The 26,733-nt window shown below is 36.8% G+C and overlaps 1 protein-coding gene across 1 annotated transcript in view; it reads right to left on the reverse strand.

Annotated features, from left to right (window-relative positions):
- Positions 1–26,733, reverse strand: part of LOC144215674 (calcium-dependent secretion activator 2-like) — a 71,414-nt gene that overhangs the window by 21,213 nt on the left and 23,468 nt on the right. Inside the window, exons 12-18 of the mRNA XM_077744754.1 lie at positions 19,559–19,695; positions 11,873–12,060; positions 7,200–7,301; positions 6,634–6,697; positions 5,912–6,035; positions 5,729–5,829; positions 2,248–2,404 (exon numbers count right to left, since the gene is read on the reverse strand). Of these exons, the coding sequence (XP_077600880.1) occupies positions 2,248–2,404; positions 5,729–5,829; positions 5,912–6,035; positions 6,634–6,697; positions 7,200–7,301; positions 11,873–12,060; positions 19,559–19,695 (873 nt within the window). The remainder of the gene's footprint in view (positions 1–2,247; positions 2,405–5,728; positions 5,830–5,911; positions 6,036–6,633; positions 6,698–7,199; positions 7,302–11,872; positions 12,061–19,558; positions 19,696–26,733) is intronic.

Raw genomic sequence — 26,733 nt, forward strand, 5'->3', positions numbered from 1 at the left:
TACATTTGGATTGAAGGATGACAGGATGAGTGAAGAAAATATCGAACATAAAAATTCAGATGCGTAATGTGAGCTAGACAAACCAGTGTCCTGGTGCAACCCTTGATGAATTAACAGCAACAGTAACAGCAGTGAGTTTCTCTCATCTTGCAGTCTCTGTGGGCTTCATTAGTCCGAGATCTGTCTTGCAATTAACACTCGTCTTTTTAGCCCCCCAGAGAGTGAGAGACTAGCATATTTATTTGTCTTTTCCTGTACCTGTTCTGCTCAGCTGCCGAAACATGGAGAATGGTAAATCGGATTACCTTGTAATTAATGTTCTGTCTAATTTTGCATGCCTTTAATGTTACCTTTATATCTAAAAGAAACACCTGTTTACGATGGATTGTTTAGAAGGCCAGTGAGGTGTTGGGAGATAGCCAATGGTAAAGGGACTCTATCTCCCAAGACAATTAAACAAAAGGATACACAAAGTGTATTTTCGTTTTGTGGAATCTTAGATTTCTATTGTATTTTGGGATTTTTTTTTCCCATTTGCAAAGAAAAATGAGTTTGAAGCACTGTTGAAATCTACCAAAAGCATGAGAAATTATGTTCAACCAAGAAAGCACTAAAAATACAATAAGTACAAAACATTTAAGGGAGCATAATGTACCATATTTTTGGTGGAAAAATGCCCTCCAGAATCACACTTCAAAATAAGCTATTACAGTTATCAGTAGAAAGTAGCAATTGGACACCAGCCTTTCTTTTGCCAAGCCTTATTGCCTCCCCCGGCTGGCTGCCAGCAACATCGCCAAACAAGTGAGCATTTCCAAAGTGTGCGAAAAGTGCGGCAGAGTTGCTGAGTTGTCAGCGTGTTTGAAGCGAGCCTTTGAAAAAGCCATCTTCTCAAGGTTTTACACTTCGTTACACTACAGATTTCGAAGGCTTGCCAAGTGGAGTCTTTCTTCTCTTTTCCATCGCCATCACATAATTAGCACCCACAAAACCACATGCAAAAATCAACATGTTGGCGCCGGTGCCAAGAGCGACAAGAGCTTTTATTGCTGCAAGCGCCCTTGGGAGCGCGCCGCATTATCATCGTGGTGCGATAAAAGGCGCAGACAAAGCCCATCGCCAACAATGGTTGCAGTTTTCATGTTAAAGACCTTGAGCACCCCCTACCACACGCGCTCTAAAAAAAAAAAGTAAAAAAGAAAACCTATAAAACCATTTGGGTTGCAGATTGACTCGTTTCCAGCCTCTGTGAAGATTTATGGTGTTTCTGTTTTGCTTCTGCTTTGTGTAATAAATGTACAAAAAGTAACGTTATGTGATATAAAGCTCCATAAACCTAAAGTACTTTGGAATAAGAGAATTAAAAAAAAAATCTAAGTTAATAAGAAATCCTAAAAGACAATTGAGCATGAGCGGAAATATAATTTCATGTAATCATACTTATTTTCTCATTAAAATTTAAAGTGTCCCTTGGTATGAGTGTGTGTGGATGGTACCAAACAAATATAAGCCTTGGCAGTGTATTAACAGGTAGAGGAAATCTCCATAGGACAATTGCCTGTGTTCTGGCAAGAATATAATCATGATGGCATGTTTATACTTCGCAACTATTTTTGCTGTGAGTACAGTATTTAACATATTTACATTTTTTATACATATATTAATTAATGCATTACATTCTTTTCATATACTTATAACTGTAATATTTGATTAATAGACTTTATGAGAATTGTGTTGGTGTCCTTGTACTTTTGTATAGGCGTGAAAACATGTAGTACGGTAGTAATAGTAGAGGTGATCCTACTTTGTGGTGTTTTCGATTAGTGCGACCATGTCTGGGTTACATTACCCGCGATATTTGAGGGATTACTGTACTAATTTACTGTCTGTACATTACTATCAATACTATAGAGTCATACTATAGAGTGTTGGGTTTCCTTACAACAGTGTTGGTTGAGTGCAAGATACATGTGGGTGTGTATACAGTATGTAGTGTGACCATTAAAAATATCGCAGTGTATGCAAATTTTTCATGAAAACTGTGGTTACGTTGATCTATTATCCATAAGAACTAACCCTTCAGTACATAATGTATCATAGTTAATTATTCAATGCCCAGTCAACGCTGGGTGCATGCAATCTGGATCCCATTGAACTTTTGGAATTTTGAAATGCAAAACAGTTGTTTGAATCTACCGTAAATGTCTGACTATGCGTTTATTAACAAGTGTTTTGGTTGTCACTCACGATCGGAGCTGAGGAATTCGTTGAGGAGTTGGAAGAGTGGAAAACTGCTCCACGAATCGACAGGCTGCACCTCCAGGGACGAGTCCATGTCCACACGGTATAGAGACAGGAAGCTCTCGGCATGCTCACACATCAATTCAGGCCATAATGAAAATGCCTGAAAAACACAAACGGAAAGATTTTTTATAAATACATTGCAACCTCTTGGGTGCACCCAGCTTTGCTAATTTATTTCCCAGTATTTAGAGATGCTCAAAAATGTGTGTTCTTCATTTCAAATTGGTTTTCCAAACTTTTGGATTCTTCCTGTCATCTCATCTCATTTTCTGAACCACTTTATCCTCATTTTTGACCTGTTTCAAGGTGCGTAATAATTAAAAAGGATGCATTTTCACCCGTTGATAGTACACTTTTTCTTTGTCATCTATTAAGTGCAGTTGATGTATTGCCCTAACAGTCTTTGCCAGCAGTCTATCTTTTGGGTTGGAAGAGCATCGTAGTTGTGGCGAAGGGTTCAAAGGTCAGCCTGCTTGCTTTTGATGTCTAAAGGACTCGCGAGAGAAATGTGCAACCAGCCTTGAAAGGCGGCGAGGACGAAGAGACAGCGTCGTTGTCGGGCAAGAATGAAAAGCCTCGACGGCTATTTGGCTGTGGCCTTGCTGGACTTTGCATCAGGCTTAGTGAGGCGGCGCTCGTAAGGAAAAAAAAAACGGCATTAACTGTATGCCCCATTGCACTTTAAGCCACCTCCAAAGATGGAGAAGGCAAACACTCGACAGGCACGTGGCAGCATGTGCTCAGTAGAGACAAAGACCTGGACAGAAAGAGGATGGTGTGAGGTCCATTCAAAGAAGCGTTTCTGAGAAGCCAGTCGAAACTGACAACAATACAAGATGCAATACATATATGGGGATTTGATTGTTATCATCACAGGCACATACTGTCAGGGAAAATAAATCAATCATCCAATTTGGATGGAAAAACAAAAACAGGGGTGGCCCGGTGGGGCGAGTGGTTAGCTCATCGGCCTCAAAGCTCTGGGGTCCTGGGTTCAAATCCAGGGCACGTCCACTAGTATGGAGTTTGCATGTTCTCCCCCCAGCCTGCGTGGGTTTCCTCTGGGTACTCCTACATTCCAAAAACATGAATGGTAGGCAGATTGGACACTCTAAATTGCCCCTAGGACAGCTCTGATTGGCTCCAGCACCCCCTACGACCCTAATGAGGATAAAGCGGTTCAGAAAATTAGATGAGAAAACAAAAACGCCCGTTTCTTTACAGATAATGTACATAAAAGGAAAAACAATTGTATTGTTAAAATGTGCAAGTATTTAGTCTCGAGGTTGCAATGATTTTGGGCAACAAATCGATAATTAAATGAATCAATATCTATGTTCTTATGTTTTTGTCGTTTCACTGCAAGTTGGCAGAATATCAACCTCTCAACTATAAATATGCTCAGATTTGTGAAAGCAATCCATGAAAGCAAGCAGTTTCATTTCACTGTATTTGTGTTTTACCAAACAAAGACACTATAAAATATATCTGCTTATATTGTAGAAAACAATAAAAGATCTGCACATTTTCTAAAGTATGATATGAATAAAGCCATTGAGTGTTGAGTGGTTGTGCACTTTCAATTTGAAATACTAACCCTCCATTAAATAAAATGAGTGAAAAACAGGCTCATTGTTTAATATTTGCTTCAGTTTCAAACACATTAATATTTACTATTTAGTATTTATGTGGTGTTGAAATTTGGTTTTAAAATTGAGTTTGTTTTAATTTGTTTCTTGAGCTGGTTTGATAATACGGGATGTATTAGATTATGGATGGCAATAAATGCATGTGCAAAATATGATGATGAAGAAATATGTGATTATACTTTATACTGTCAATTATTTGCAATGACTTCACCCAAGTTCTAATTTAAATGACAAAATTACAGAATATTTCATGTGTTTCCAACTATTTGTGATAATTAAAAGAAAAAGAAACAAAAGCAAAGGCAAATCAATGTGGTTATGAGTGAAAAAAATTGCAATTTCTGAAAAATATAAATCGTATACAGTATAAAAAATGCAATCAACAGCAAAAACTGACATCACACAACAACCAAAACATATACATCTTACCTCTCGTCCCTTGGAGGAGCACAAAAAACAAAAATTTACACAAAGTCAATAATTTTGTAACACTTCTTTACGATATCAGGTAGTAAACACTTGCCATGAAATCTATTGCCTTAAATGACAATTGTCAAAGTGTGTTATCAATGTAGTTTTAGAAAATAATTTTACATTTGATTGCCTCTTCAGGGGGCCTATTTTTTTTTTAAATTGCTCATGGTGTGACTTATTACACAACTACCTGCTGTCTTTGTTTTCCCTTCATGCAGACAGACTATTATCAGGAGTGGTGATGAGTCTTAATGCCACTTCCTGCTTTTAAACTGAGCCAATCAGACATATTATATTAATAATTAAGTATTTACAAGGTATACATATATTTAGTTTAGTTCAATAATTTACACTCTTGACTTTAGAACTGGGGAAGTGGGATAATGCACCTTCCCTCCCCACATGAGTCATCACCATGTCTTGGTGGTTGGTGGTGGTAATAAGGAGGGTGCCCGAATGATCCCAGAAGCTAGTTTGTCTGTGGGTTTGAGCTCTTGGCATGATCCCACATGGAAAAAAAGGTCCAAGGTGAGGGACCAGAATTGTATTGAATGAGTCTGTCATCACTTTTTTGCAATAACATGAAAAGTATGACTTGAAAAACACAATGTGTTGATCACATAACAACAATAAAATGCGTGTTTGCATGCATGAAGCTTGGTTTGACCTAGGTGGCGAGTTGTTAATTTTCCAGGTGATATCAGTAGCGGGTTTCCACGGTTACCATGTTCCAAGAATAACTAATACCAACAACTCGACATCTGCGATTGATCCCTTTTACACAAGTGTGGTATGCGTTGCGTGGGCCTCTTCTGTCTTGTGTGATCTACACACATGCACTCGTACACGGTAATGGCTGACAGAAAGATGTCTTGTAAAGTAATCGGCAATATTGTACACTAGTGATCAATTGTTAATCGGACTGGACGATATTTGGACATTTGATGTGTTTTTGTATCGGCCTTATTTTTTAATCGGAGTCTTTGAGTCATAGCAAAAGTGTATTTAAGCTTGGGGGTTGGTTATATATAAACAAGATTCCCAAAAAGCACGATTCGGTTTATATCTCTGTTGTGCACTAAAAGGTTTTCTTTTTGGCTCGGTAGGTGACTCTTAAAAAATAATTAGTTCATCCTAAGTAAAATAACATTTTAAAGCTAATCATTGTGTCGGTAATGTGTAATAATATCTCACAAACAAGAAACCCAGATTATAAGCCCTCAATATATATACATGCATCTCCACACAGGCACACACAATTATAATGAAAGTAAAAAAATAAATTGGAATAAGACAACAACCTCTGCGTGATGTTCATCATTCTGCTGCAGGACCTCAATGACAAGCTCAGCCAACCTAATGCCATCCTCTAGCCTCTTTTCCGGGTCCACTTCAGGCTCCGCTGGAAACGATCACAGGCCCGTCAAGTCATTACTAGTTCAAATATGAGTATTACTACATGTGCCGGTGACTCATGCTCTCACCCTTTATATTGGCGTACTCAATAAGCTGGCTGTAGTTGATGCCCGCTGCTTTCTCTAAATATCTCTGCACCAACTTTCTCATCTCCTCTGTAGGAACTGGCGTGGTTATGTCCTTCATTAAAACCTGTAATGTGTAATAAGAAATGTATATGGAACTTGTGTAAAAAGAAAACATGATCCAATCTCAAGAAGAATTAGGTAAAGAAAGTAGGAAAAGTTGAGCTTGGAGATCGACTGATGTGTGTTTTTCAGGATTTAAGAAATATATTGAGGATACTTTCAACTTGTGTTGATGTATGTTATTAAATGTACAATTCAACTTTATCTGTATCCCTGCCAGGGGTCACCACAGGGAAACAGTCAATTAGCATGATAGATTGGGAACAATGTTCATGACACTAATGAGGTGTATATTGCATTTCCCTAAAAGATATCATGAAAATTCAGTTATTCTATTTTTATAGTTAAATATATAATGTGTTAAATCTTAATATGTCAAAACAGCAAACTGCATTTTTATATTAATGTGTTGATTGAATGGTGAAAGCTATTTATGTGACCCGTATTGACCTCAAACCTGGAAACATATCATTTAAAATATTAAATAGGATGTGGAATTTATAACGTGAACGTGAACCTTTTTTCTCTTTGTGTGCCAGCAGTATACTCAGTATGTGATGAATGTTGTACAAGAACAAAAAATATGGGTGGGTGCGAATTACCCTCTCCTGCAGGGAGAGCGTGGCCTTCAGGGCACCATCTGGTCGTCCGAAAGGGAAGCAGTACCTGCAACAAACAAAATGGACAAGAGAAGGATGGAGTTTTGTACTAATACGAGCGCTCTTCAACAGATGGCAGCGCCTCCTTTGCTCTAATTATGCTGAGAAAGAACAAGAAAAACATTTTTCTCCCCCCTCCCTTTTTCTCACCTTCTGAATTGACAAGTGAATAAACCACTCAAGACTACACCACCCCCCACCCCCCAACCCCCACACACACACCCAAGCTTCAAGGTTAAGGCCCCCCAAACCAACCCTCACCCATGCCAACTCCCTACATGTTGATTTGTCATCACTGCACTTAAAAAAATAAAGTTTTTGCTGAAATTGTGTCTGTGTGTTTGTATATATGTATGTGTATATTTATATATATATAATTGCAATTTTATTGAGCTTTTCAAATTAATAAATTTTTGGGGCTGTTTTATTTGTAATTAAATTCTAAATCATTAATTTTCAGATGATGATTGGCATCCTTTTAGTTTTCCATGGTAGTTTTTTAGGTATACCTAAAATGTGTGATCTGCTTCTCGAGGAGCATCATAAGTCGATTCCTGATGGAGTCAAAGTCTTCCATCTCCTCCAGCGTCACCGTCGCCATGCCATCGGGCCTGAGGAACAAAAACACAGCAAGAAAACTTTTTGCTTGATATATTCCAGCCATCCAATCAATCGCTGCATTAGTTGCCTTAAGCTTCTTCAGGAACTTTACTGCCGTAAGACATGCCATCCACAGATGGCGCTAATCGGCAAACTTGATGAAAGATATTCCGTCAAAGACAAAGAGAGAGCTACCACTGATGGATTTTTATGTTGACAATTTTGGTGATTACACTTTCTTACATGATAAGATCCATGTAAATATAGTGAAAATTTATTCTTTACCTGCCAACCATTATTGCTAGGACATATTTTTTCAAGTCGCAGAGAAAATTGCCTTGCTAAATAACATATCCCTTTGCTGAAATAAAGTAAAATCCGATTTGCATTCAAGGCCTTTAAGTGTGTCATCCTTTTTTCCATGAGTGTCCTGTAGCTTTTTGGTGCATGCAATGTGTGTGGAGACACTTAAGAACTTGAACATTGCCCAAAGGGGCTTTTCTCTTCATTTCCTCAACTTGGGTGCAAGTGTTCACACTCCCAAAGTTCACAAGTTCAGAGGTCAACGTGACCTTTTACATTCATAGGGTCAAGGGCCAACGTCAGCATGTCACACTAATGTCCACAAAAATCATGAGGAGCAGGCAATATAGCGACACGCTCGACTTGTCCTTTACGCTCCAAATACGACTTTTAACTTTGCTTACTCTGCCATTACTTATAGTTCAAGTAATTTCATGTTGAGTAGGTTGGAGAACTGCAGTGCACTAAATTAAAAAGTGCTTTTTATCAATCCATCAATGGTAAACAGACTCATTCTTGAATAGCACCTCTCCACCATTACAACACTCATATCCATTTGTATATATATGTATCTGTATGTATCTATATATCTATATATATGTTTGTGTGAGTATATATGTGTTTATGTGCATATCTAGATTATTTCTACTGTGTTGTTAAAACGACTTGAAAGGACTGAAAATTCCAAGTGTAAAACCTTTCGAATTGACTTAAGGCCTGTCAGTTTTGATCCAGGTTTTGACTAGGGAGACAAGGGCATCGATTAGAAACCAAATTGTGAATTGCAAAAACAATGACATCCTCCCCACCACTGACAGGTACTAGCCAAAGCCAGTGAAGCAGGTAAATGAAACATTCCTGCCCTACTTCTTTAATTCTGGGATTAACCACTGCCACTTGAGAATTTCTTTTTCTTCCTGTCTTTCTTCTTCTCCTATATATTTTTTTCCTTCTTATGGACTCAGGAGTTTTGCTGCTGATGTTGTAGCCAATTGCTTCTTGTTGGAGGTTAATTCTTCTCTTTGAAACGCTATCCAAGTCAAGGCTACACACTGCCGCTTTTCTTCAACCATTTCTTCCTTTGTTCTTGTTGTCTGTCTTTTGCGCACAAGCAAGAGTCGGCAAACCCCAATGGAAGATTAGATGAATGCTATCGTTGATTTGTCCACACTGAATAAGAAATGAAATAATACACTAGTGTGTTTATGTGTAAGTTTGTCTTGATCAAAAGGATGTAGAGCTGGTTCTATTCTGATTACTGCTGCTTTCTGTAAAGTATATTATTGTCCCTATTAACTGCTTTTGATTGTACGTACCATCTTTGTGTTCCATTGTGTGACCAACTAAACTATAGTAATGGTCACTATTACCTAGGAAGAGACAGACTGCAATTTTTTTTATGTGTTGCCGCTCCATCTGCAGAGCTGCCAACTACTCTGGAATTACTGGAGGTTACACGGACAAGCAACACAAACTTTTTCCAATTTATGTCGTGGCTGGGCAGGTTCTTACGTGCACCTAGTCTAGATTTACCAAGAAAGCGTTTCCAAATGATGCCAAATATCAGATTTAAAAGTTAAAAGTGCCTATTTTAGTTGCCATTTTCTTGTTGTTTGGTTGAGTACATACAAGGAGAATTACATGCCAAGTTCTGGTTATTAATTTAATCCATATTAAAATTGAGAGGGAAAAGTATTGTGACGTATTAATTTGTCAATATAGTTTGCTTCCTGGTAATCAGAGTTGCCTCCACCTAATTAAAAAGACAACAATTTAAAGAATTTGAATACTCAATTAGAGATCTTGTTGATTTTTAAAGTGTCCAAATTCTTGGGATTTTAGGTTTTCATGAGGACCTGATTGCCGATATCTGTAGTGTTTCTTGACCGCTGCTCTTTTATTTTGTTGCGGATTTAAAATACGAAAATTGGGGAGAAAAAAATGCGGTGAAGCTGTAAATTGCTCATGAATACTGTAATGATTAGGCCATCATTAAAGGAATTATTAGTTACTGCCCCAGTTTAAAAGTAATACAGGTTTTTTTAGGCTCAATTGTTGCTGTTTGAAGAACTGTCACATATTGATTTCAACTAATATTTTGATGACAGGATAAAGCCACATAAAACATGTTTTATTTGTCAAGGTGTTTCTTTTACTGACTGTGGACTTGTGTGATTGAATTGCCAGATCACAAAAAAGGGATGGGTTATCTAAATATGTGGAGTATATTGGCAGAGGTTTAATGGCAGACACAACACGAAGTGGTGTTTGATTTGGTAGCGAGTGCCACATGTGTGTTCACGTTAGCACTCTCACGGCCAAGGAGGAGGGGTGTGTAATGGGGTGGTGGTTTTAAGTGGGGTGCGACAGCTTGCTGCGCTTCAGACACATTGTTGCTGCTAAATGAAGCGACCAAGCTGCCAAGGCTGCAGAGGAGGAGGAGGCACTAATAGGGAAGGAGGGCTGCCTATGTTCTTCATTTTGTTTGTGTTTACACTCAAAGTGGCTCAAGTGTAAGCGATAAGCAGCAAATCTGCTGAGGGAAAGACTACCGCTTCCCTCAGGTCCTCCCAATAACCCGACCCACTTTAATCTTATGAAAAATCTTCAGGGCAAACAAGACCAATAGGTACATAGAGAAATGTATGTAGTTGTGTCTACTGACCACACTCATAACAAATTATCTCAAATCATATTTCCCTTTAGAAATAAATACAACATCTCTCAATCTGTTCTGGCCTCCCAAATAATTAAATAACAAAGCATATGTGACTTAAACATAGACCAGTAAATAAACTGGGGACACAGCAGTCACATTGTCAGTATTGTATCACATTGTCAGTATTGTATCAGTATGTGGCTCGGGAGCCACATGTGGCTCTTTTGATGGGTGCTTATGGCTGTTCGCTAAACTGTGAGCTCAAATCTGGACACTACGTCTAGAGTCGTCCAGTTTTTAATTAAACCTTTATGAATGCAGGTGGCTGTTGTAAACAAACCGGCTTTGGTTTGATGGGTCATGGATTCCAAGAGGAAAATATTCTGCGTTTCTTAGACCGAATCATTTGCATGCATTGCCAATGCAGACGTATTGTCTAAATGTTCGCTCTGTAGCGAGAAATTGTCAAAGAACAAAAATAATCATTTGGAAAGACATTTCCAAGTGGGGCATTCTACTTAAGCAGCCTAATCCCCACTTGGGAAAGAGAGAAAAACTGATCTTGCATTACCTCAGGAGAAATTGGAGGAGTACAAAAATAATTTAAGACATAGATTTTAACTCTAAACTCCACTACTGCAGCAAGTTTTGTTGCAATCCAGCTTCTTTAAATACATATATAAAGAAAATTCTATCTTCCCTTGGGGGAAAGAGCACGCAGGTAAAGATTTTTTTCCTTTCTATTTTTTACCCAGCTTCATCCACTGTACCCTGCTGTGACCCTCAATGAGGAGCAATTACTTGAGTTACGGCGCCAGATAAAAAGTTAGTAAGCCACTGAGCAGACACCCCCCTCTCTAACTCACACACTACCCAATTAGCTGCGGGAGCTAATAATCATAGACTATTTCACGAAACAGGGTGAACCGCAATTGGCTGGAAGCCAATTCAGGGTCTACTTTGCTTACTGCACATAGTCAGTTGAGATAGGTTAACAGCACCCACTGTGTCGCTTGTGATGGTAAGCGGAGTGGAAGATGAGAGTGACTAAACAGGTTGAAAAAGAACAATTTCAAAGATAGAGAATGTTCCCAGGCAGCAATTGGCAGGAAAGGAGGATCAAGGCGGAACAAAAGCAACAAGCGGTTCACACACTCTTAATCTTGATCATGCATTTAACGCAAATGTAATGTACACACTCGTTAAATAGAAAAATTTTACTGTATGTGTTGGTACCTTGTATTTAGACACTAGGAAATGTATTTTAAATAGACCTATGGTATAGGATGTCAATGCTTCAGAACTTTTATGTAAAAAAATCATGTCAACACTATTATAAACTAACGATTCTAATGTACACATACTGCAGTTTGTCAAGTATGACCCATAATCTTTGATCTAATTGTGACTAAACAAAGATTGCCATTGACGACTACTGAATTGTGAAAATATCTACTACGTATTAAGATGGTGAAATTCATGGAATGTAGCCGAGAAGTGTGGTCTGCAAATAATTAATCTAAGAATAGTTGTTAATTGATTATACATTTGATCAGCTGTCAATTACTCGATTAATATACCTGAACATTCATTAAAAAAAAATACAGTGCTATTTTGTACCTGTTTCCGTGTACATGTGAGGCGCAGAATGCATAACTGTAGTGAAGCAGCATGGGGTCTACTAAGGTGTTGTCCTCTGAAAAGTCCATCAGGTCCTTCAAGTAGCTAAGATGACGATGGCAGCCGCGAACACCATACCGGGCGCAGTATTCGTCCAGGACAAACACCTGACCTGGACTAAACCAACCCTGAAAAAGTGACAATCACATACATTCAGTCCATTAACTCTCATAAGAATTTATTTTATTTTTTTTACTTTGAAGACGCTTGTGAAGAATTCAAGTAGACATCTGAAGCAATTGAAAGTGCCTCTAATCCTTGAGAATATTTAAGCAATTATGCGAAATATGTCATGTCTCTTCTACGTATATGTTTAAATGGCGAGCTGTTGCCATGGGAGACATTATTCAATATTATAGTGTACTTTACACACAGTGTGTCACACTATTCGTCAGAGTATTTGAAATGTGACAAATTAATTGTTCCTATAATAGTGATGGAGATTGCGGCTCACAACCTTTGTCTTAGCTTTATATTGTCATAGCAGTTACTACTATATAACAGGGTCCACTATGCAGAATTTCCCCACAAATGGTAAAATTTCCAATATGGGAACATTCTTTTATTTCGTGCCTTAATCATAAACTTTGATTTAAAAACTCTACTTTCTGTTTATTTGGTGTTTTAATTGATTGTTAAAATTGTTTGATGGGGAAATATCACCAAAGAGTGCAAACCTTCTCAAAACGTTTTCATCCATACTCCAAAAACTAATGATGCTACAATATTATAGGGTTTATTATGTTTGTAAATAAGCTCTCTTCGACAAAGCAAATTCTGCTAGAATCATACCCACGTTAATATGGTGCGGTGTCAAAGTATCTGTGATAGATTTGTACTTATCTAGAACAAAAATCAGACTCAAATTTGTACATAAAGACACAAATAGACTCGTCATAGTAGAAATTTGAGTCTTGTTCACGGACATTTTCAACGCCACCTTTTATAGTTGTACTTCCAATTAAATGATGCAAATCCGAATAACAGATTTGCCCTCACATGAATGGAATGAAAATTCAACTCACACGGGTTCAATCAAAAACCAAACAGGATTGTTTTTTTCTGAGCCAAAATAAGTAATAAGCTTGCAACTGTAACTCTCCTTATATTGTCGTCTGAAAAGAAAAATAACATTGGTTATTGTTAATTGGAAGTGTTACATTTATGAGGCAACAGTTGGGTGTCAAAAGTCCATCTTTTTAGAGCGTACAAAACCTAGATGTATGACTTATTTTGAAGAACAACAATATTTTAGTGAAACCAAGGAAAGTGTGAATAAGAATATTGAAAAATGGCAAAAATTTGCTTAATCCTGGCAAGATGATCTTAAACTGTGGGCCAGAAATTTAGTTTTGAAGCTGGTCGACTTGGGTCGACAGATGGCTACGACAAATAAGATGTGACACCATTCTTGCTGGCTTGCTTGCTATTGTACTGAAAAGTCTTAACCGGACAAACGTGTTGTCGTCTAAAGATTTTTGTTGAGGTTCACCCACTGTTGTATTGCAGAATACAACGCCAACAGAAACCCTGACACCAATCCCAGCCACTTCTCAACAGATGTCCTCCATTGCCTCCACCATTCTCACTTCTCTTGCTATTAGTTTCTAGAGCACAAAGCATGTCCACAAAAGGCTGAGAAGAAAGGAGAACAGAGAAAAGCTGCCTCTAATTGCAGATTGCAGGTATGTATGCGTGAAAGAAGCGCATATGTCACTTGAGGGGTGACTCTACTTTTTTATAAATCTCACTCCTTACCAAATAAAAAAAAAAATGACAGTATACATATACCCAAGTTAGAGTATCTTGGCGTTTGGGCCACTGTTTTGTCCATTTTCATTGCAGGGAAGGATAATCGTTATGCCTATAGCACACTTCAGCAGGAAATGACGAATAAAAGTAGCAAAAGACTCGAACCACTTCAGTGTTATGTTGGGAGATATTTACAAGTATTCAAATAGATGTTTTTCTTAACAAGTGGATTGAAAACGTCAAGCTAAATTTCCCGAGTTTCATTTTTTAACTTCAAGTTTCTTGGTTGATGTCTTTTTCAACTGTGTAAATATTCAAGTACAACAGGTGCTCCAATTCTGACATTCCATGCTGGAGTGAATGCAATTTATTTCCTTAGCTCCGCTTGCCTGCCAAAAGGTCACAAAGTGCTTCACAGGCACACAAAAGCGAGTGAGGTCAGCGTGCACAACACACAAATAAGCAGCGGTAAATACAAAGACCGCAATAACATCTCAAGGACGTTTCGGGAGGCAGAAAAAAAAAATCACAACCGTCTTTTAAAGACACTCAAACAAGCTTGGAGAATACATTTTTTCATGACATTTCGCTCTGGTAATACCGTAGGTCACAAGAAGCCTGCATTTCTTCACAAACATACAAATACGATTAGAAACAAGAGTTGGACAAGCATGTTGTCACATCAAACAATAAAAAAGTAACCCTACAAATGCACAAAAATTATAGCGGTACTTTGATATACAAGTTTTGATTAGCAGATTTGTTACTGAAATAGCTCGTTTTTATGTATTCTTTAAAATTTACGAGGATTCGCGTGCCTGCGAACCTAAGTTTTAACACGTTTGAGTTTTAGTGTGCCTAATGCAGTTTGACTCTTTTGTGCTCATTATGGTCCCAAAAAAGTTATGTTTATATTTAATCAGCTCCCTATTTCATACAAAATTGCTAAACTTAGATTTAAAAAAAAAAAAGAGGGATTGGGATCTTGCAAAAAAAAATGAAAGTTTTTAAATATAATACGCCTTTCTACTTACAAAAACCCAAGTCTTAAAAACAGCTTCTGGAACGAATCAATTTTGTAAATAGATGTATTACGGTATATATGTTCTTTTTTATTGATTTGTTCTTGGTTTCTGGTTGGATAAGATAAGATGAGACTTGTATTCTAATGCGACTTATGTATTGATTTAAATTTGTGATGGAACAATAATTTCAAAGATCATCAGATTTTATGTGATGATATTTTGGGAACTAAATAACACTTACATGATAGATTGTAATAATAATATATCCAGACGCTGCCACTTTGAGCACTTTTGCCCCATTAATTAAAAATAAATAAATAATAATAATTGCCTTTATTAATGGCACCACCAACCACTATCTTCTATACACTGTAAAAAATACTTTTACTGCATCTTAATAATCTGTTATATTTTTCCTCATTTCTTTTAGTTTACTGAATAATTAGAAGGCTCAAAAAACAATGTAGTATTTAATTATTATTTCTGCTGCTATTTTGAGAAGCTTGAAATATATTAAAATGGATTCAATATTATTTAAATAAGATACAACAATTTTCTGTTAGGAGGTTGGTCAACAAAGTTACTACATTAAAAAAAACTAAGATTCAAACATCCTTGAAATGCCACTTTTACAATAAATAAATAGACTCCAAGGTTTGGCTGTTTGTTCACTGGTAAAATGTGGAAAGTTTCAAATAACAGTGAGCAGTCACCACAGAAAGCTCATTCCTTTTTTTCCTCGGCATGTTTGAAAATATTTACCCATTGACAATCTTCCAATCCACAGGAGTCCCTACCTTGACTTGATGACAAGAGTGCGAATGAGTCCCTCCCCCCGCCGCTGTCCAATAATGCCCCGCCAAGTGTGTGCATTAATGCCCCGTCGCCGACAAAGTCGACGCCTTAATGTTTGCCTTGGATGCGAGCACACGTTTGGCACTTTCTGCCCATCGCTTGCCAATTAGAGAAACGCTGCTGGCGCCTAGTAGCCAAGGTCCAGAAGATGTTTTATGTACAAATTGGCTATTTTTTTCAGTTTGGACAGTGAATTGACAGTTGAATTGGTTCCATGAGTATGCTTGTAACTCATGTTACTCTTATAGCCAATAGAACTTCCTCTTTATAATGCATTTACCTGTCAGTACTCCTTAGCAGTCCCTCCGAAAACCAACCCCTTAAAATTTAAAGCATATTTGCAAATGCAAAAAAAAAAAAAAAAAAACAGCAATTAAAAAATACTAACATAGCATAACAGAAATTGTACATTCTTAAGTGTACTATGCATGTGTGGCTTTAACTATTTCACTTTAAAAGATCTTTAGCGTCCAAAAATTCAGTGCAATTTATTTAAAAATGTTTTTAAGAGGCATGCAGAACCCTCGAAGGTTGCTCTACTTTGATTTATAAGCTTTTAGACAATATTATCGCAACACAATTGCCCACATCTGGCAGTGAGGCATCATTTAAGAGTTGATATTCAGACCAGTTTGCGAGTACACAAATTAAAAAATCATTTGAAATGGTGGTGCTTGCCCACTTGTTTAAAGTTAAGAACGTTGAGTGATCTTTTATGGTCATTGTTATAATTAGATTATTTTTTTTAAAATGTCAATGAAATTTTTAAAAAGAAAAATCAAATACATTGAGCAACTTTTGTAGTGTTGTAAAGAAATAAATTAGTTCCAATAAAATAGTTGATGCATTTTTTATATAATTTAATGACTACACTTTGCTTATTGCATATTAGTTAAGTTTTTAGACTTTGCAATATTTTCAGAACATTTGCAAAAAAATGGGAAAGGTACTTTATATGAATTAAGAAAAGAATTAAAATGTGTTCTTGTTCATATCTGTTAAAAAGGTGGACTGCTTCCCGTTTAGTTTTTTTCTTAACCCATATGTGCCCCACGAGAAGCAAAGTTTGTCCACCATCGGCATCGAACAACCGTGTCAGCTTGCGGTTGGCCATGGTGATGTCACTGTGGAGGTCAACTCCCTGTGATAAGTTGCGGGATCTGCGCTACCCAGTCCGCCTCCTGCTGCTACCTCATTTGTTTTTCTTTTCTTTTTCTTTTTTTTCCCCCCTCCACTATGATGGGGTCGCGGCATTCCCGGGAAGGGACATCGGAAAGATTGGCAGGCAGTGCGTCTGCTTCGCAGCTAATTGTGAGCGGCGGGTGTCGAGCGGCGAGTGCGCCATCTGTTTGTGGCAGAGGAACATCTTGTCGCACTGCCGTAATCTGAGCAGACGCGCGCGCCAATAAGCGAGAAGGAAAGTGAAGCGCCGGGTCAAAAGAGAACCGTGAGGACGGAAGGACACGAAAAGGCCTGCACGCCGACACGCTGCCAAAGTCTGATGTGCCCTAGTAGCAGCAGGAGCAGTTCAATTCCGTGCACTTTTTCTTTTTAGAAAAAAACATTTGATTTTTCCTTTCCTAAATCCACTCCTCTAAGAATTTACTATAAAGATAAACAGCAGGTTCAAGATGATAGATAAAATTGTTTATTTTTTATGTTAAAGATATCTATTTAGATGGAATATTTACAGTTTTCATATTTTTTTTGCTAAAAAGCTGAATGCCAAGCCCTTTCACATTTTGAAAGATTCGCAAAATTTGTGCATTTCCTATAGTTTAACATTGTTAAAATAATGAATTAAGAAAAAAGTGTATTTTCTTAAAATATGGTTCCTGTACATATGAATTGCATTCCATCTTTTTACATGAAACCTGGATATTTAAATACATTTGAAATAAAATAATTAATGTTGAGGTAGTACTTTGTCATAATGGAATGCATAAATTCTAGTTCCAATTAAATTTGACTTTATTCCTGTCAGCTAAACAAAACTGAAGACATTGTTCTAATGAGTTTTGATGTAAAAATATGACTATTGTTCATTTACAGATTTCTTCGTTTTTAGTGTGGATTTTTATGTTTTTTCTATTATAAATCTTGGTTAATGTTGTTGTTTTTTTTTTTTTTTTTACCATCATAATACTAATAATAATGGAATTTTATTTCCTGTCATATATAGGATTGCCCCCTACCCTACACAGTCCCAACATTACACAAATATATTTTTCCAGTTTTTGACTACATATATAATGTAATATGATGTTTTTACAATTGAGTTCAATCTTGTAAAATGACCTAATTTTCTCTCTTAACATCAAAACCCTTTGAATTTAATGAATTAATAGGCCTATTACAACATTATTACGTTTCAACAATTGTGCTTTTTATAGGGCAAACATTTGTTTTTAGGTTGTTGTTGTCCAGAGAACAACTGCAGGCACAAATGTATTTATCTAAAAGTGTCTAACTCTGACCAAGAAAATACAGCGCTTTGTGTTTACTTACCTTTTAAATGCGTGGAATGTGATTTGAACGTTTATTTGTCGTGTTGGCTGTGTGACTGACAAGTGAAATAGTGAGTGTGTAAAGAGGTGTGAACTGAGTAAAAGAGTATCAGGGAGGGGGGCTTTTGATTTTCTGTTGGATTAGGTAATTGTTTGGTTTCACACAAAAAGCCCCAAAAGGCCCTAATGCCCACGCCCACCCAGTCCCCTCTCCATTGAGAGGGTACCCCCAGTTGTGTATGAGGCTCATGTTCTTACAAGGAAAGTATTGATTAGAACAAACACCCCCCGCGGAGCAGTAAGAAGAACAAGAAGATGATAAAACCCCCTCCACGAAAGCCCCAACTCTCCCTAGGATCCCTCCGGGCAATTTAAGCATGCTTGGCACCTTCAAAGCTGCCCATTTTGTCATATTAGATGTTTTATTTGGGGAAAAATTACCACATTAGAGCTTATTAAGTGCTGTACCAACAGACCAAGATCCCTAATCAAGTTCAATAATGCAGCATATATTTTTCTCCATTAAATGCATATGAATTCATGTAAATGGTTAATCTTCTCCTAACTTGGATTACTTAAACAAAAATGTTCTTTTCATTGAATTTGTCTTCTAAGGGTGTGGCTTGGGATGTCAACCTTTAAAAATAAGGTTTGGTAATCACACATAACAATTGTATAATTCCTAAGAGGCTGTTTATCTGCATGTATAATTTTGAGTGAGACCATCACAGGGAAAAAAAAAATAAATAAATAAAAAATAAAAAAAAAATATATATATATATATATATATATATATATATATATATATATATATATATATATATATATATATATATATATATATATATATATATATATATATATATATATATATATATATATATATATATATAATAATTTTCAAGGATTCTAGCAAACTAAAATTAAGGGATTATAATGATTAGAGTCGTATCTGTAATAGTTAATTCACTGAGGGTTTTAATATACACCGTCTATGGTTGTGTGACTCATTATGAAGAAGAATCACACATGTGCGAGACCTCGACCTGTGAAACCTCATGGTAAAATGGTGTCTTTGAGATTCATTGATGAAGAAAAATAAGTTACGAAGCATTTCTCCAAAATATATTCAAGAAATATGTTGAAGCGATGTGAGCATTGTGTCACTTCACATTACAAAATACCGTTAATATTGACTTTGACTTTCCTTACGCTCTCTTTCTCGCTCTTTTCTCTTTTATGTAAAAACAAAAAGACCTGTCCTTCATAAATGCTATAGCTGAGTTTAAGTTCTATGTAGCAAAACTAAATGATCTGATTCAAACTGAGTGGCTTTAAAAAAAAAACACACAAACTGTTGAAAAACTTACTCTTGCCCAACTGCTAACCAATTTGTGAAGGTCCATGACCTGTTAATATTTGACACTTGAGTCTTAAAATCTTCTTTTATATTATTTATGAAGTGTGAGACTAATTTTTGCACATACCAGGCAGGAGAAAGAGTCGTTCATACGGTGCTGTAGTGTCTGCTTCTGCAAAATGCTGAAGAGGCGTGCATGGTCAAAATGGCTTGGAGACACTGCCACCAGCTCCTCGACGCCCTGGCGCTCAGACGGATCAAGACCTGATATGACCAAATAAACCACAACAAAAGCTTTTATTTCCTCATAATTCTAGAAGTGCCTGTAAAGCCAATGTCCTACAAAATACTGACTATTAACACCAATGGGTGTCCATACAAGCATGAACAAATAAAACAAATAATGGTGACAATAAAACAACTAAAGTGTAAGGTAATACTTCACACACTCCCGTATTAGATTTAAAAAGAGCATAAGTATGTTTTATATTGAAGATGTTATTGTTATTTCTTTTTTAAATGAACCATTTGTTAAACATTTGATATTTACTAACCTGAATACTTTTCTTTAAAAAAAGAAGACGAGTAATTTAGGACAGAGATAAAATGAGACGCTATATCATCATCATTCTCAGGGGAGAAATTGAGCCCAGACTGGCCACACCAAAGTCAGGCAGAAGAACCACTGCTCCAACGCGTGGCCTGACAACTTACTTGATATGATTATTAATGAAAATATGAGTAATGACAAGTGCAACAGTCAGAAAAGCAGATTACACCCAACAATTTAGGTGCATTCTCCATTTCTGTGTATCTTCAGCGAGAAAATATCAACATTGTGATGTCTTTTTATCGAATCGATAAAATAGTTCTTAGGTAAATAAGGCTTGTAATCCCGACCTTTAGGCAGTTTGCAGTTATGGACAAAGATATTGAGATCAAATAGCACAGGAACACATTGCATTATTTTTCATTTGTTTACATATGTATGGTATTATATCAGTATGAGTGAGGAAGTGAGAAAAAACAGCCGCTGGCAACATTTAGCGCTTCCCTCTGAGCTCGTGTAAACATAGGAAGATGGCAGTGCCAAGGCAGCCAAGCGTTTGTCACCTCGACGGATCCACGGTGAAGTCGCCAACATGACCACCGCGCCAGGGAAAACAGTAGAAGCGTAAAACGGTCACTAAGGGGTGACTGGGAGGAAGATGAAATTACTTTCTATGCGGGCATTTAATATCTTTTGCATCAAATTAAAAAAATAGAACCTCGATTAAATAACATCACATGAAAAATGCTAAAATAAGATAAATGGAAGCCAAAAGTGTAGTATTAGTAGTAGTTGTAGTAGTGGTAGTTGTAGTAGTGGTAGTAGTAGTAGTGGTAGTAGTAGTAGTTGTTGTAGCAGAAGTAGTAGTAGTAGTAGTAGTAGTGGGAGTAGTAGTTGTAGTAGTGGGAGTAGTAGTAGTGGGAGTAGTAGTTGTAGTAGTAGTAGTAGTAGTGGGAGTAGTAGTAGTAGTGGGAGTAGTAGTTGTAGTAGTGGTAGTAGTAGTAGTGGGAGTAGTAGTAGTGGGAGTAGTAGTTGTCGTAGTGGAAGTAGTAGTAGTGGGAGTGGTAGTAGTAGTAGTGGGAGTAGTAGTAGTGGGAGTAGTAGTTGGAGTAGTGGAAGTAGTAGTAGTGGGAGTAGTAGTGGAAGTAGTAGTAGTGGGAGTAGTAGTAGTAGTAGTAGTGGGAGTAGTAGTAGTGGGAGTAGTAGTAGTAGTAGTGGGAGTAGTAGTAGTAGTAGCTTTCGTTAAGATTCTGTATTCCCCATCCTATAGGTGTTTCCTTGTTTTCTTGTTTCTTGTTAAGTTAAATGAAAAGCTTTAAAATAAAAATTAAATACATTAAAAATATAATTTCTATAGGATAAGATATTCAGAATAACATGACATTTTTAAAATCTTATTTATAACAATTGTACATAAGTATTATTTTGTGGAAAAAAACAAGAGGGTAATTTAAAACTATAATAACAAAAAAGTAGATGAAAGATATCAAATATTTTCTATTCTATAAAAAAAAAAAGAAGACCAAACCTAATTTTTTAAGGTGACTGTTCATTTTCTGACAAACTCAAGTCAGACTGCATTTTTACTGTTTTTGGTTGATCAAAAATGTCAAGGCTAATCACTGAAATGGAACTAAAATCTCCAAACTAAAATTGCCTGCTATACAGAATAGGATAGAGGAGGTGTTGTAGACTAACATAAAATACATCTTGAATGTTCATTGTAACTCAGCGTAATTCTTCTACCACAAAGAGTTTGAAATAAATATAATTTGTTGTTTATTTGCTTATTACTGGCAATATTTAGAAATTGAGCAACAACAAAGCCAAGTTGAGCTTTACGAAAGGCAGACAAATTTGAGTGAAAAAGTGGAGCATCGACATGAGCATAAGCGTAGCCGGCGGCAAGACGATTACAAAAAAGCCAAACGGCAAAGATGATGCTGGTCAAGTCCAGGCCATCTCTTATAGTTGAAAGTTCATTTGCAGTCCTCGCAGGCTTCTCCATTAATGGCCGCGCCCAATCAAAAGCCTAACACTCAATTCTCTGCATTATTGCCATGGGAAGCGGGCGAGTAGCACACGTGGTTGCACAAAAGACGCAAAGACACGAAAGCGACGAGCAAGCGTGGAAAGCGCCGCGCCCGCGGCTGGATTTTCATTTGCGACACTGCCACTTTTTTGTTTTGTATTTGTCTGCAAGACGACGATGAAGAAGCCCCCGCCAGTCATTTGTGGGGACCTCCTCCCTCCCTAACACATTTGGCGTCTTTGTGGCTTTTGTCCCACGCAGAAGAAAAAGACAGCAAAAGTGAAATTTTCACAATCAGCTACTCATCGAGATGAGCTTTTTTTTTTTCTTTCGTTGTGCCCTATGGCGAGGGGAGGGGTCAATAGGGGGGTTGACTCACGTCCAATTCCGATGTAGGTCACTTTGCATGGACTGCCTCAGATAGCCATTTTATTAGCCCTGAACATAATCTAATTAGTGTAAAAGTAGTTTTGAATTGTATATTTTAATACATTTTTTTCCTAAATATGATTGTATACATGAAATGGAAATTACTCAATGAGAGACTGAATTGAATCTTTCGTTTCTTTGAAAAATGGCTCAATAAACTTGAATTTGATTTTCTTTGTATTTACCCTACTTAAAAATAAGCAATATTTGCTAAACAGTGCCCAGTTGATGTCTTTACACCTTACATGTAATAATATAAATATGTATATAATAATATATATAATGAAACTATTTTTTTAAGAATGCATTTGCATCTTTTTATATGCAAGAAACGCACAAAAACTAGAAATTTGAAGATCAAAACTTTGAAAAGACTAATAATTTTCCCCATTCCAAATGTATAGTACACACACACACACACACACACACACACACACACACACACACACACACACAGTATATCGCAAGATATGAAAATGTACATTTAGATTTCTATTTTTACTTTTTATTTAAACTGCACAGTTTGCTGAAAATTAAATTTCAATTAAACGCTCACGTACAATAAGCATTCTCTTTGGTTTTGTCTTTAGTGGAATGAAAAATCTATCAAAATTCCCATTTCCCACAATCAACTTTTTCATCATTGCCCGATAAGATGGACTACTTATCCAATTCCGATGTAGGTCACTTTACATCGTCGGGATTGTGTAGTGTTGACGATTTGAAGGAACCGTGAAAAGACGTAAGAGACAAAGAATTATGGATCGGTGACAATGACAAACAAAGCGGGGGGAGCCCGAGCGAGGAGGCCTGGTATTGATTGATGCTGCTGCAGCCTGTCAACTTCAACTTTCAGCTATCATACAGCGTGTGTGTGCATGATGGGGATAGATAGAGCGGGGGTGGTGGAGGGCATTTGTGGCCCAGATGGCGCCTTTTGGTCCACATTGTCTGCGGCTTTCCGCCCTCACTATGTCGGAGACGTTTTGAGGCGCCCAAGAACAATTAAAGTGGGACGGGCGCAACTCCAGGCTATGACAAGGTCAAAGTCTTATTAAGGTATTGATTAGCGGCTGACGGCTTATTATTACCGCAAACAAGATCAGGGCAGTGAACGGGGAAGAGAGGAATATAGGTCCACAATTTTGTTAAAAAAAGGTCTTCTTTTACACTTCTTAGATTTTCATGCTGTGTACTAAATTTGTTAAAAAAGGTTACGAGGTCATTTGCCTTTATTATTCGCTGATAGGTAAGATAGAGGTAAAAATGGGTATATGTCCTGCTGGAAAGGTGTTTCCTACAGTAAGTATAAACTTCGTAAGTTGTACCGGTTTTTCGTTAAAAACGACGATAACAATATTTTGTTGTCGAGCATTTTTCATTACGACGATGACGAGATAGAAACGTCCCTTGGATGACTGCAATATAACAATTGCCACTTCTACTTAGTCTGGCCAGATGAGACAAACATGCATTTCAGTTATATGCATGACACACAAAGTTGACAGTTACATAGACGACCAGTTAGCTAATAGAAAATCTGTTTCTAGTTCCTGTTTTTGTTTTTAAATTTAATCACTAAGGTATCCTTTTATCTGTGCATTTATTTATGTACTTATTTGAAATGTGCCCATTGAAAGATAATATATATATACAATTATATATATATATATATATATATATATATATATATATATATATATATATATATATATATATATATATATATATATATATATATATATATATATATATATATATATATATATATATATATATATATATATATATATATATATATATATACATATACATATACATATACATATACATATACATATACATATACATATACATATACATATACATATACATATACATATACATATACATATACATATACATATACATATACATATACATATACATATACATATACATATACATATACATATACATATACATATATATATATATATATATATATATATATATATATATATATATATATATATATATATATATATATAATTTTATTTTCAGGCCATACTAGTCCCATGTCAAATATTACAGCTTTAACAAAAGGGGACGTGTTAAGGTGTAATAGTTCAGTTTAGCGCGCCGTCTCTTCATTTCCATCCCATGTGTGCCGTGCGCCGGTCTTCACGGCAACGGTCACATCCATGTGACAGGCAGCGGCGGAGGCTGATGGCAGCTTATCGATGCACGACCTTTCACTTTTAGGTGCGGCGGCGTGAGAGATGAGAACCGAATGGACCGACGGAGCGTGGTATCCGGCGAGACTGAGACAAAGATGAGGACAGACAGGTCACCAGCCCGTGTTGGATGTCGTTCTCCGAGCGACAAATTTGAATTTTGCAGAAAAAAGTTTGAGACGCGAAGACGCAGCTGGTGAATGTCGCGGCCGAAACAAATGACAAGATGTCTTTAAACGAACAGCCGAAACTTTGACCTGAGCTAGGAGACAACAAAAAAGGACTATTGGATTGGTATTTTTGAAAAAAAAATGACAAACCCAATTCTAATATTAGCTTGATGATGAAAGTTAACCATTTTTACATGATAAATATTGGAAAAAGACGTTTAAATTTGTCCGGCCTCACAGTGGGGGAACTGGGTTCAACTCCAGGTTGGTCCAGTTGGGTGGAGTTTGCATGGGTTTTTTCCGGGTACTCCAGTTTCCTCCCACATTCCAAAGACATGCATGGTAGGCTAATTGGACAATCAAAATTTTGATTTGAATCAGATCCCAGCCTCTTGATGGTGTTATGCTACTTTGAAGATATTTTGTTGGAGCATAACTGCATTATACTGCTTCAGTAATATCATCAAGACTTACATTCATCAAACCTAATTAAGAAATGCAGTATACTGGTGCGTCCATGAGTGGTAGGCTGATTAACCACTCCAAATTGTCTATAGCTATGTATGCGTGCATGAATGGAGGTTTTCCTTGTCGTGTACAGTGGCTGGCAACCATTTCAGGATGTACCTGCCTAATGCCTATAGTTAGCTGGGATAGGCTCCAGCACCCTCACAAGCCTTGTGAGGATAAGTGACAAGAAAGATGAATGAAGAAGGAGCTTATATTTCATGGAAAATTTGGTTGAGAAGTTAAAGAATTTATATAAGCGGACAAGAAGAAATTCGAAATTAAAAGCTGTTATGCATTTTGTAGCTTTGATTTTTCCATATACACTTTTTTCTCGCTATTGTAAGAATTCAGCTCGGATCAAATGTTTCCTGGCATCATTAAATTTGGTGGACATGTCAAAGATAGACATAAGTCATGTCTCATTCAGAAATCCCCAATACATGTCAAGTTGTTCCAAGCAAAGTTCTATAACTCGCCAAGAAGCAAAAATTGTAATTTGTACGATAGTTAATATCTGAATAGTTTCACAGGTTCTACAAATTGGCTTCGTGAAATAAAGCTTTTCACACTCATGTCACAATTAACTACTCTGAATTAAAAAGTTCCTTTTACAACACTCCAAACCTCGAAAAAGGCCAGAGTTCAACATCACCAAGGTATTTAATCATTAATTCATTTGCAAGCTGAACAAAAAGAAAACAAAAAGACTATAGTATAAAGCTGTTCAAGTGAAATAGTTTTTGTTGCCATGATGATTGCAAGATGACAGCCGAAAAGTGGAAAACAGCTTAAAAAAAAACAAGACAGGTCATGTGGGTCAAATATGCACCGTGATTCATTAGCTTTACTGACAAACACAAAACGTTAAACGTCCTTATGCACATCAACACTAGCACAGATTAGTAAACCTTGATCTCCTGTTGCTTCTGTCTCTACCAAACATGCACACATACAATCACCCTTCACCATATCGTGGTTTCAATATGTACGGCTACAGTACATCGCAGTATTTTATATGACGTATCCAAATCAAAAATGCTCCTAAAAATGTCAAAATTCACACTGGAACTCACTCGCAAGCGGAAGACAGGAGATAAAAAAATGTTGTAAATCAATGCACTGCCAAACAAACTCAATTAAGAAAAAACAAATTTCACCATAGAATAAGGGTAGGGAACCTATGGCTCGGGAGCCACATGTGGCTCTTTTGTTGAGTGTATCTGGCTCTTTGCTAACCTGTGAGCTAAAATATGGAAACCGCTGATGACAGAACTGAGATATTACATCTAGAACTGCTTTAATCTTCATTTTTTTTGGCAGTGGATTCTTCTGGAACGCATTCTCTCATTGATTAGCAACAGCATAAGAATTTTTTTTTAAATATTATTTTTTTCC

Source organism: Stigmatopora nigra, chromosome 22 (assembly GCF_051989575.1).
Source record: "Stigmatopora nigra isolate UIUO_SnigA chromosome 22, RoL_Snig_1.1, whole genome shotgun sequence".
Classification (NCBI taxonomy): Eukaryota; Metazoa; Chordata; class Actinopteri; order Syngnathiformes; family Syngnathidae; genus Stigmatopora; species Stigmatopora nigra.